This window comes from Hevea brasiliensis, chromosome 6 (assembly GCF_030052815.1).
Source record: "Hevea brasiliensis isolate MT/VB/25A 57/8 chromosome 6, ASM3005281v1, whole genome shotgun sequence".
NCBI classification, from domain to species: Eukaryota; Viridiplantae; Streptophyta; class Magnoliopsida; order Malpighiales; family Euphorbiaceae; genus Hevea; species Hevea brasiliensis.
Window position 1 is genome coordinate 9,540,900 of NC_079498.1, and position 12,296 is coordinate 9,553,195.

Genomic DNA, 12,296 nt, shown 5'->3' on the forward strand with positions numbered 1-12,296 from the left:
TGTTGGGTTTTTGGGCCACTCTTCTCGAGTCTCAATAGTTTCAAGAAAAGAAAAACCCTAACTCTCAAAGCCCTATTAGATCAATAATTTGGGGAAATTTACAAATCCTAATCTTTCTCAAGAATCAAACCTCTGCTGCCTCTGCTATTCACTGGTTGCACACTTGAACCTTGGAAGGCTGTCTGCACCTCCACTTGGCTTAGCGTAAGCTTTTCCTTCGTCAGCTGTTTTAGCGAAAAACGGTCTAGTCCACCTATACGACACCGTTTTTACTCGTTACAAACAGAGCGGAGGCTGAGCCTTCGCTTCTCAGTCCACAGAGCAGAGCAGCCCACTTTTGTTTTGCATACTCTTTCTCGGGCTTTGCTAGTCAAGTCTTGTGTCGTTGAAAGACGATTAGGAGTTAGCTTGAAACCTCCATTCTCTGCCTGTAGCTGTGGTTTTGTTTAACAGATACTGTGTTTTTGGGAAAGATGAAGAAAATGATAGCCTTAGGATTCGAGGGTTCGGCCAACAAGATTGGAGTTGGAGTTGTGACCTTAGATGGGACGATTTTATCAAACCCGAGGCATACTTACATCACCCCTCCTGGCCAAGGATTCTTGCCTCGTGAAACTGCCCAACATCATTTGCAACATGTGCTTCCGTTGGTTAAATCTGCTTTGGAAACTGCCCAAGTAACCTCTGACGAAATTGATTGCCTCTGTTACACTAAGGGCCCTGGCATGGGAGCACCCCTGCAAGTTTCTGCTATTGTTGTTCGGGTTCTTTCACAGCTCTGGAAGAAGCCCATTGTTGCTGTTAATCACTGTGTTGCACATATTGAGATGGGTAGGATTGTTACTGGGGCGGATGACCCTGTCGTGTTGTATGTTAGTGGTGGGAATACGCAGGTTATTGCTTACAGTGAAGGGCGATATCGAATCTTTGGGGAGACTATTGATATTGCTGTTGGGAATTGTTTGGATCGATTTGCCAGGGTTTTACAACTCTCCAACGATCCTGCTCCTGGATATAATATAGAGCAGGTATATTTTCTGTTAGTACATTTTGTAAGGTCTTATTAAAGTTTGCTTTTCTGCAATTATAATGTGAATTCTATGCAGAATAATTACAAAAGATATTGTTCAAAATTTTGATCTTCTTGATTTACCTTTTTTTTTTTTTTTCTTTTGTTAATATGTTAGTTTTCTGACCAATTAGTTTTTCTGCGATTAGTTTTGATGACTCATAAGATAGCCATATATGTTGTCTTCCTAAACAATTTGGATGAATGTAGCTAAACTTCTGTATACCAAGTACTGTAAAGTGATTAGAGCATTATAAGAGGATGTTGACGTGAATAGAAATCATCTCTGTGGTTTAGGAACAATTAGTTCTGCACTTCTGCTGTTTCATTACTGTTTTTTATGTTTCCTTATGCCCCAAATCATTTTACTTCTCCAATGAAACTTACGCTCTTCTTGCAGAAACCAAAGGCTTCATAAGTCCTAGTTTTCTATTAGGATTTGGCAAAATGCTCTTAGATAATCAATTAGACTTTCCTTCTCTGCAGCTGCTATGCCTGCTAAATTTGAATTATGTTTCAATGCCTTTAATCTTCTTCTATTGGATTTTATTTTTCACCAGCTTGCTAAGAAAGGAGAACAATTTATAGACCTTCCTTACGTTGTCAAAGGAATGGATGTTTCTTTTAGTGGCATATTGAGCTTTATTGAAGCTACCACAGAGGAGAAGCTTAAAAATAATGAATGTACTCCGGCAGACTTGTGCTACTCCTTACAGGTAAATTATTTTCAGTCTTGTTCATCTTAGAGGCAAATGACTGGTGTTGAATATGAACCATTTTTTATGCCAAAACTATAATCTTTACAAGTATATGTTTTATTGAGTGTATGTTAGGACTTGCTGAATGTTTTAAAAATGTGTTATGATGCAGGAAACTGTGTTTGCTATGCTTGTTGAGATCACAGAACGGGCAATGGCACATTGTGACAAGAAAGATGTTCTTATTGTTGGTGGTGTGGGATGCAATGAACGGTTGCAAGAGATGATGAAAACAATGTGCTCTGAGAGGGGTGGAACATTATATGCAACTGATGACAGGTATTGCATTGACAATGGAGCAATGATTGCGTACACTGGTCTCCTGGCTTTTGCTCATGGCACAACAACACCACTAGAGGAATCAACTTTCACCCAGAGGTTCCGCACTGATGAAGTGCATGCAGTCTGGAGAGAGAAAGAGTCAGCTAGCGTGAATGTTACTGGAGAATAGGTCCTAAACCAAGCAAACCTAAGGTTTGCCTTTTTGCTGTTGCTATAAGTAAGATCTCTGGTGTATTCACCATTTGAAAATCAATCTAAACATATTATGAAAGGATGCCTACTTTTTAGGAAAGTGTCAATGCCATTAATTTACAATGATTATTAAATAAGAAATCTTGGAAAGTAAAAGTTATGTTTGTATAATCTATTAATTTTGAAAGTAGAATCGAGTTTTTAAACAAGAGAAGCATATAGAGCAACATACATGGAAAACTATTTGTCAAAGTTATCCAATCGATAGGCTTTTGTCCTAAGTTTTCTGTTGGGATTCGGGAATAGCAAAAGAGATCACAATGCTATTGTGAGCTTTGTTTAAGGTGTATTTAAAACTCCAAATATGAAATCCTAATATTATGCAACAACAGCTGTAAACTATTTAAAAGGCATTTGACGTAGCAATCCTGTGATTATAATCCTTAATTATGCATTCTCACATTAATTTAGCCCCTGAAGCCAATTCAGGGTACCATACTTGTTTGATGGAGTCATTTGGTTGATTAGGTCTTGCTTGCTTCTTAGATGTTTTTGGATCATATGACAACTGAATATTTCCAAAGAACACAAGTTTTTCATTTTTTGATGGGGAACTCTGTAGAATGATTCTCTGTCATATCTCCTGCAATAGATCTTTATTGACATTATAAATGATGCTTGAATCTCTTAAGAGGTCCACTAGAGCTTTGTGTCTTGATTTGGTGTGCAATGTGCATCCTGCTTTCTTTGTTATGGTGTATTTGTGAAAAAATATACATAGCCAAGAGACTAGATTCAATTGCTGACTGGAAGTGAAAACCCTGGTCTTTATAGAATTCATATCCCTATTTTTTTTCCTCTTCTTGGTCAGTTTATACATGGCAGTCTAATATAATTCTTATTGAAAAAAGTTCTATTGCTAGTCTATTTACATATCTTTAATGTTTTTGTGCTTACAGGTATGAGTACTTGGGGTAACTTTACAACAACAACTGCTATATGGATCTTTTTTGTTTACCATTCAGCTCTGTTAGACACCAGGTCCGTATCAATACCTATGTGCTTGCTTGATGTAACTTTAGCAATAAAAAATTTCAGTATATACCAATCAAGTAGGACTCCTGGAGAAGTGGAGATCAATGTATTATTCTCTGGTAGCTAGTTTTGTAATTGTAAGGCATATTTGCAGCTACTCATCAAAAGGGAATTGTTATGTTCACATCCATTGCCTGCTAAGTATATATTATATTAAAATTTCTTACAGTTATAAATCTATGCATGTATGTCTGGGGTTTCTCCTTTTTTTTTTTTTCAAACTAAATCTCACACCAAGCGAGTTTACACCGATGAAAATAGTGTAATTAATTAAACTGTGGAGTATATGCTTTGTTAAAATAGTTGAATTAATTAATTAAGTCTGTACTCTGACACAGTTAAGGAATTGTGGCTGACAAAGGGTATTACTGGTTGACAGTCTTTGCTAATAATTCTTTTAAAAGGTTTTAGCTAATTTATTTATGTTTTACAAGGAATTATATTCATAATTTTATTTATAATTATTTCCTAGAAAAATTGGATTTGGCTTCTACTTTATCCTACTGCATGACTAAACAAATGACCTTTGAATCACTATCAAACAGTAATACTATCATACAATAACACTATCGGTTACCTGCTCAAATATACCCTTAATAATTGTGTAGCTTTAAAACCCTTACAAGCAAGGGGTAAATTCTTAAAATTTTCGTTGAGGGTTAATATTAATTAATTAATTTAAAGAGTTAAATTAATAATTACAAAAAATTAAATCCATATATAAAAATGTTATGAAAACCTGAGAAGGTTGTCCGCAGCCATTGTAGGAGAAAAATAGCTAGTAGTCCAGTCACATCATTTTCCTTTCTTTAACAATTTTAGAGATTTTATTTATGATAAATTATTATTTAATTCTTATATTTTAAATAGAATAATTATTTAATTTTTATATTTTAAAAAATAAATTATTTAATTTTATATTTTATTTATGTTAAACTATTTTATTTATTCGTTAATTTTTTTTATTAGTCCACAGTAATCAAACTATTATTTGATCTCTTTGTTTTAATGAAACTAATTAGTTAGTTCCTATATTTTGAAAAAATATATTAGTTAGTTCTTATTATTTAGCTCAATTAACTATTTAGTCTTATAATTATTATTTATACCCAAACTATCATAATTCTCTCCCTTTATTTCTCTTTTATCCTCTCTTATTTTTCTTTTTCTATATTTTTTCTCCTCTACACTCACACCCTTTCCCTCTCCTCATTCTCTGTTTGTTTTCATTTGTAAATAAAACTTATACAAGCTGTCTACACTAAAAAAATTAATCAATTTTCTTAAATTTCTAAGTAATTTAAAAAAATTATTTCATGTTAGAAAAAACATAAAAATGATGTCCAATGACTTCAAAATTAAAAAATATATATAAATTCAAATTTAGTTTTCACATAGCAAAATTTTTATTTTCATCGAAAATTATAATTTTCAAATTATTATATTTTTCAAAATACATAAATCAACTAATTAGTTTCATTAAAATTGAGAGACTAAATAGTAGTATTTTTTAAAATTCAGAGATTAATTAATTAGTTTTCTTAAAATAAAGTGACTAAATAGTAGTATGAATAGCATGAATAATGAAAAATTTAACAGAATGACTAAATAGTCTAATGAAAGCAAAACATATGAATTAAATAATTTATTTTTTAAAATATAAATACTAAATAATTAGTTACATTAAAATACAAAGATCAAATAATAATTTTCCTTTTACATATCGTAGTCTATATAGATAGGCAGTGGTTTATAATAAAATAACAAAAAAAAATATATATCTTTAGTTTATATATTATGCAGGATTTTTCTAAAGTATTGATATATGCATTTTGTATAGTCATTTAGATTTAATTTCATAGCCATTTTATTTGATTATTAGTCACTTTTAGCTAATTTCATTAGTTATTTAGATAGTTTTTCATAATTGTCACTTTTTGGATTAATTTGTAATTTTATTTTGTTTTGTAGGTAAAATGGTATTTTTGAGGGACTAAAAAAAAATTTTGCCATTGAGGAGTGATTTCTGCAGCCAAAGATGTCAAAAACAAGTTTCAAAGTTGAAGTATGCATTGGCCAAATTGCGCATAACTTGCCGCATAAGTTATGCAGTTTTGCATAAGGAGAAGAAACTGTCCTAAGCACCTGCTGAAATCTGCATAAGTTGCCGCATAACTTATGCAGATTCGTGCCTCCCTTATGCAACCTCACAGAATTGTGCATAACTTATGCAGTCTTGCACCTTGCTCATGCAGTTTCACACAGGGAGCCAGAAACCAGCCGAAAATTGCATAAGGGACTGCATAACTTATGCAGTCCCATAAAGACTTCATAATTAGCTGGCAAAAGATTTCCTCAGAAAATCACACCTCAAACACACCATTTTAGGGCTCTTTGTCAGAAAAAAAAAAGATATAAATAGACCCTTATCCCATTTTAGAAGGGGGGAGGAAAAGAAAAGAAGAGGGCAGCAGCTGAAGAGCCAAGAAAAGGGAGCTGAAACGTCACCCCCTCCATTTCCATACAGATTTGGAGTTTTCTTTCCTTTCTTGTATATTTCCTACCTTTTTTGTATCGGGTTTCTTTAGTTTTAGTTTATTTTCATGATTTATTTCCTCTTTTACTTAGAATTTCTTGTGTTAAACATGGATTGTGAGTAGTTTTCTTTGATTCTGGAGTAAGGGATGTAATATTTTAGTTATTTTTGTGGATTTGAACTGGGTTAGTCCCAATTTAATGAAATTTATAAGGTTTAATCCATTTCTTGTGTGTTTATTCACATGCTTAATGAAGGGCCCCATTAAATTATGTTCTTAATCCTTGGTTGAAGCACCGAAAGGAGAAAACCAAGTGATAGCTAATCAAGAAATTGGACTTAATTAACTTAGATCTAGAAATAAACTAAGAGTTAAGAGGGTTTTAATAGATTGATTAAAGAACCTAATGGGTCTTGGTTAATTTTAACTCCACGAAAGTAGGATTAAGTTAATTAAGGCACTCTTTGTCTCACTCGAAAGAGTTTTCAAAGGATTTTAGAATTAATCTCCTTTAAACCCATAAATTTCATGGATTGGGCTAGCTAGGAAAAATCCCAAAATGACTTAAATATGAACCCTTAACTCCAGAATCGTCTTTTATCAATTATTGCTTAGAATTTTACTTTTGAGTGTTTAGTTTAATCTCATTTTATTAATTTTCATTATTAATATTATCAATTTCTTTATTTTGCGAATTATTAAACTAGTCATTGTTTGAATTTAGTTTTGCATTTTCATACCTTATGCTTCAATTTCCTAAATTTCTTTTATTAATCTGATTAAAATACAATTTTAATATATTTTATTTTACATCAAAAATTCAATCATTAACACAACTCCTTGTGGGAACGATATCTTTTTCCATACAACTTGAACGACCCGTGCACTTGCGGTTGTGACACATCAAGTATATGTTCTAAACTGCTATTAATTATGCTTTAATCGTTTAAATGTGATCGGGAATCAAATTTTAAAATTTACTGTTTTCCTGAATATATTATCTATTAAATTCCAACATTGATGTAGGCATGGAAGCTGGAATGGTTTTGATGTAGGTAGACTTGACCAAGATCCAAGGGTTAGTTTGGAATCAGAATCAAAGTTAGACCGGTTCAATTTGGAATCATAATCGAATAAAAATCAGTCAAAATCAAATTAATCAAAATCAGCTTTAAATCAAATTGGAATCAAATGGAAACTCACCACTTCAATTATAGACTAAAACTAAAAGTTTTCTTTTTTTAAAATTAATAATTCCCTCAAAACTCAATTTTGAATTTCTTTTTTGATTTGAAATTGATTCGAATAGACCCTCTGACAAGGTATGGATATAGAAGAATTGTTGATGATGGCTTTGCTCACTGAAAATTGACGAGTATTGATTTTTTCAACTTGTGTATAATGTGAGGAAAAGCAAAGAATAAAAGATATTCGGCCATTAAATCAAACGGGTTTTGTCCATCAATTTAACTCAACTCAACTAAGCTTTTATCCCAAAAATTTGGGGTTGGCTATATGGATTCACTTTCTCCACTCTAAATGATTTTGGGTTAAATCCTCAGAAATATGTAATGCTTCTAGGTAATGTTGTACTAGTCTCCTCCAAGTCAATTTAGGTCTACCCCTTTTTTTCTTTCTATCCTCTAACCTAATGTGTTCTACTTGTCTAACTGAACCCTCCGTATGTCTACGCTTCACATGACTAAACCACCTTAATCTCCCTTCTCTCAACTTATCCTCAATTGGTAGCACTCCTACCTTTTCTCTAATACTCTCATTACGGACTTTATCTAGTCTAGTATAGCCATTCATCCACCTTAACATTCTCATTTTCGTAACTCTTATCTTAGATGCATACGACTCCTTCATTGCCCAACACTCACTACCATATAATATAGCCGGTTGTATGGCTGTACGGTAAAATTTTCCTTTCAACTTATTGGGAATCTTGCAATCACATAAAACTCCCGTGGCACGTTTTCACTTCAACCATCCGGCTTTAATCCTATGACTAACATCCTCCTTATATCCCCCAACTACTTGAAGGACTGCGCTGAGATATTTAAAGTGATTACTTTGGGACAGTAACACTCCATCCAAACTAACTCCTTTCCTATTATCAGTTTGGCCTTCACTGAACTTGTAATGCATATATTCTGTCTTCGTTCTACTTAACTTAAAGCCCTTTGACTCTAGAGTACTTCTCTAAAGCTCTAGCTTTCTATTGACTCCTTCTCTCGTCTCATCTATCAGAACAATATCATCCGCAAATATCATGCACCAAAGAATACTCTCTTGTATATGTTTCATCAATTCATCTAAAACTATATGTAAAAAGGTAAGAGCTTATAGCTGATCCTTGGTGTAATCCAATTGAGATCGAAAAATCTCTTGTGTCTGCTCTCACTGTGCGCACAATAGTAGTTGCTCCTTTGTACATATCTTTCAACACTTGTATGTACCTAATAGATACCCTATTAGGTGATATTAATTATTTTATTAGCAGTTAGTAATTAACTATTTCTATAATAATTTAAAGTAAAATTTTTTAAATAAAAAATAGTCAATTAATTATTAAATATAAAAATAATAATATTACCTAACATCTCAAATTTTTAAATAATTATTTTATATATAAATCTTGATATGTTAATGTATTAAATATTATGGTATATTAATTTGAATTTTCTAGATTTTTAAAGTCAGATTTTTATTTATCAAGATAATTAATTTTAATAATTTTTAAAAATTAATTTAAAGATTATGTGGCAAATTTGAAAATATTTTTGGATTCCATAATTTTTTTTTTGAGTTTTTTATAATTTTTTTGAAATTTTTGAGCCTCGTTTTGAGTCTTAGGGCTGGGCAAAAATTGAATTTCGGGTATTCTGTATCAAACTGATCGGATTGAATTGATCCGGATCGAATTGGCCGAATTGAACTAGCATTTTCTTTTTCTTCCTTCACTCTTCCTCGAGTGCCCAACCACTCATCTTTTCCTTTTCTCTCTCCTCCCTTTCCCTCACCACTGACCACAACCTCCCCTGTCTTCCTCCCTCGTCGACACACCTCCGGCGCCCCTCCCCTGCCGCTGTCGCCCCTTTTTCCAGCCAGAAACGCGGCCCAAAAACTCTCCTCACGCACGCCGCGACCCTTCACATTTTCTCACCATTTTCGGCGATTCTGGCCACTAATCGGACTGGGTCTTGTCCCCTTTTTATTTTACACATCGTAACTTTTCCATAGACACAAATTTTTTGAATTTTCATCCAGCTATTTGTGCGAATCGAGCCCCACAAGTTTTTGCTCTTTTTGATTTCTGAACTAAATTTCTCTCAAACTGTAAATCCTACTAAAAATCTGAGACCAGCAGCACGTCATACACGTCGAGAGCTTTGCAACGACACCAATTTGAAATTTTTCCAACACCAAAAATTTGGTGAGTCTCACGAACTTGTCAGTAATTTTTTGGGTCTTTAATGAGTCTTTTTAATTAAATAAAAATTATATTCTAACTTTTGATGTTGTGTACTTCGCGTAGGCATTTTTGTTTCGAAGAAATTCCAACAATAATCGGGACTGTAATTTCGGGCCAGACATGAGGGCTGCCGGACCCACTTTGGAAGTGGATCAATATTTCAGTGCTTTCCACCATTTTCAGATACCCCCAAAGCATTTCAAGTATCAGAATTGGCGTAGGTGAATCCGAACTCTAAATTTCTTTTTTTTTTTTTTTACCTAATGTTGAACTTAAAATAAAATCCATAAAATATTTGTGGATAGCTAGAAAATTTTAATTCTAATTGCAATAGTAGAATGACATTGTTAAGGACTACAGAGAATAATTATAAATTTTTTGGGGTTAAATTGGATAATTTTTGTAAAATATTAGTTTTAAGCTAAATAATTGAATGGTGTAATAATATGAGAATTGTTTGGTTTGGCAGGCCCAGGAGGGGCATTATGCTGTTGTTGTGTTGTGGGCCTAAGGCCTTCTAAATTGAGAAGTGTTAGTTGAGTGTTTTGCAGGTTGGGTAAGTCTTAGGTACAGGGAAAACTCTACCGAATTTCTGGCATAAACCTATGGTGTTTTAGACTCTTTGGTCTTTAATTAGAGTTGATATTGATAAATTTCTTGAATATGATTGTTTAGGTGATCAAAGTCAACCTTCCTCGTCTTCTCAGCCGCCCTAGTGACATTTTGATAATCTGTGAGTTTGATATTGATTTTATTTATAATTTCAATATTATTAATTTGTATTTAAGGTATGCTCACACATTTACTTATATGTATGTACATAATTTGTTAAATGCTAGGCACGCCCCTTTGCTGCATATATTGTTGAATTTGTTTGTGGAATTTGCTTTAAGATAATTTGGAGCTTTGTGTGTGTGTTGGCATGAGTATGATGTGGATATGAATATGGATAGGATGGGTAGTCATGGCTGGAGCTTGACTCACTGGGACTCGATCCTTATATATGGATAAGTCGGGTGAGCACAGTTTTGAGTTGATCTCGCTGACCCCTGCACTTGAATTATTAAGTAAAAGTCCGGCTTAAATTGACCTCGCTGGTAGGCTTTAGATTAAGAGAGCTATATAGGGATAAACTCCCATATATGTATTGATGTGACTAATGGGTGCATGCGTACTCCAAATTATCTTTTATGCGAATATTGGTTGAATTATTCTGAACTATGTGAACGTGTCACATTTCATACATAGGAATGCATTAGTTTTAGATGGTTATAGAAATTATACTTAAAATCTATATCTTATTCTCTAAATTGAACGTTCACTCTTGTTCAACTATTTTTCCTTAGGTAACAGGTGGCTTATTATGTGATTAACCTGTTTTCTTCTCTCGCAGGTTTAAACAAAAAATATGATGTCTTGCTTTTATTGTCTTTTAATTAAATTTAGAATTCAGCATGAATCAATAGTTGTATTTTTATTTTATTTAGATTGTAATAACTTAATTCTAGAGTTGTAAAACTAATCATGTGAGATGTTTATTATTGATAATGGAGGAAGCTGAGCTCCCAGTGTTGCTGTGTGTGATTTGAGGATTGTGAGAGTGAACTGAGCTTTCCATATTATTGTTTTATTTATTTACAAGTCGGGTGAGTTAATACTCCCTGTTGGATAGTCCAATTTATATTCGGACTCTATCTGTTTGTTTTCTTGAAATTGGGCTATTAGAGATAGTTAGGCTTAGGTTTCGAAGGACTTATGCTGACCTAAATTCTAGTGCTGGTTTGGCCCATAAATCGGATCGTGACACATCATGTTGATTTTAGTCAAAACGTTCTCTCAATATCTAAAATGGTAACTTTCATAAACCACTTTCTCAAACTTTAAACACTAGTATAAATATTATACCATCAAATAGTATAAATAAAAAATATAGTGTTTTGATTATGATTAAAATACTAAATGTTACTTTAAAGCTAAAGCAGAATAAAAGATTTTTTAATCCCTAATCTATTGACAAGTTTATGTTTTCTATAGGCGCATCACACTTGTTATAAAAGGGTCAATATTAATAAAAATACTTAAGTATGGAGTCCTGAAAATGGTTTTAGCCTTTCTTGTATCTGTTTTAACCTCATTCTTAGTTTCTAATAAACACACTTTATTCTTTAATTAATTTATTATCTAATTTTATTACTATATATAACCTCATTCTTAGTTTCTAATAAACATACTTTATTCTTTAATTAATTTATTATCTAATTTTATTAGTATATATATTTTTAAAATTTATTATAGTTTGTTGATTATATTATTTTTTAATAAATATTATGCATATTAATTTTTTTTATCAAAGATAAATTTCATTAACAATCATTTAACTTTACAGATAGAGACCTCCCAGCAAATTAAGAATATGAGACACAGCAAATCCAGCTCATACATGATAGCCTATAGCCCCATAACACAAGAATAGTTTTCAACTTTTTAGTCTCTCAATGGAAGAACTATGTGAGGTGCCTTAATGATTACCATTTTACAAATGTTAATACTTTTACACATTTTTATGAATATTTTGATAGTTTCAAGCTTCTCATAATGGGAATGGCAAATGCATATCCATTTGAAAAAGAAAAAAGCAAAAAGATAGTCATACCTTCAAATTTTATTTTACTTATTTTCTAAAAGAACTTAAATATTTTACTCATCACATAATATCTATATAAAAAATAAAATATTTATTATTATTATTATTATTATTATTATTATTATTATAGTCAATTTCATTTCTTCTCAAATAGAAAAGATCCAATTTGAAATCTCCATCCCACTAAAGATAAGGGTGCAATTTGGATTTTTTTTTTTCTATTATCAATTTGATAAATGTA

General features: G+C 32.1%; 1 protein-coding gene across 3 annotated transcripts; it reads left to right on the forward strand.

Moving 5' to 3' along the window:
* The first annotated feature begins 473 nt into the window (after nt 1–473).
* LOC110650554 (uncharacterized) lies at nt 474–3,564 on the forward strand. 3 transcript variants are annotated; one of them, XM_058148367.1, is made up of 4 exons: nt 474–1,028; nt 1,630–1,785; nt 1,940–2,326; nt 3,261–3,564. In XM_058148367.1, the coding sequence occupies exons 1-3, from the start codon at nt 474–476 to the stop codon at nt 2,276–2,278; spliced, it is 1,050 nt and encodes a 349-aa protein (XP_058004350.1). In that variant the 3' UTR covers nt 2,279–2,326; nt 3,261–3,564. The 3 variants fall into 3 exon arrangements, with proteins under 3 accessions (XP_058004350.1, XP_021661258.2, XP_058004351.1); XM_021805566.2 differs by having other exon boundaries at nt 1,940–2,301; XM_058148368.1 differs by having other exon boundaries at nt 1,940–2,247.
* The last annotated feature ends 8,732 nt before the right edge of the window (nt 3,565–12,296 follow it).

Excerpts from the sequence above, each read along its gene's own strand:
- LOC110650554 (XM_058148367.1), top strand. The coding sequence starts at position 474 with ATGAAGAAAATGATAGCCTTAGGATTCGAGGGTTCGGCCAACAAGATT. Across the intron at positions 1,029-1,629 it reads CTGGATATAATATAGAGCAG|CTTGCTAAGAAAGGAGAACA; the intron begins GTATATTTTCTG and ends ATTTTTCACCAG. Across the intron at positions 1,786-1,939 it reads ACTTGTGCTACTCCTTACAG|GAAACTGTGTTTGCTATGCT; the intron begins GTAAATTATTTT and ends GTTATGATGCAG.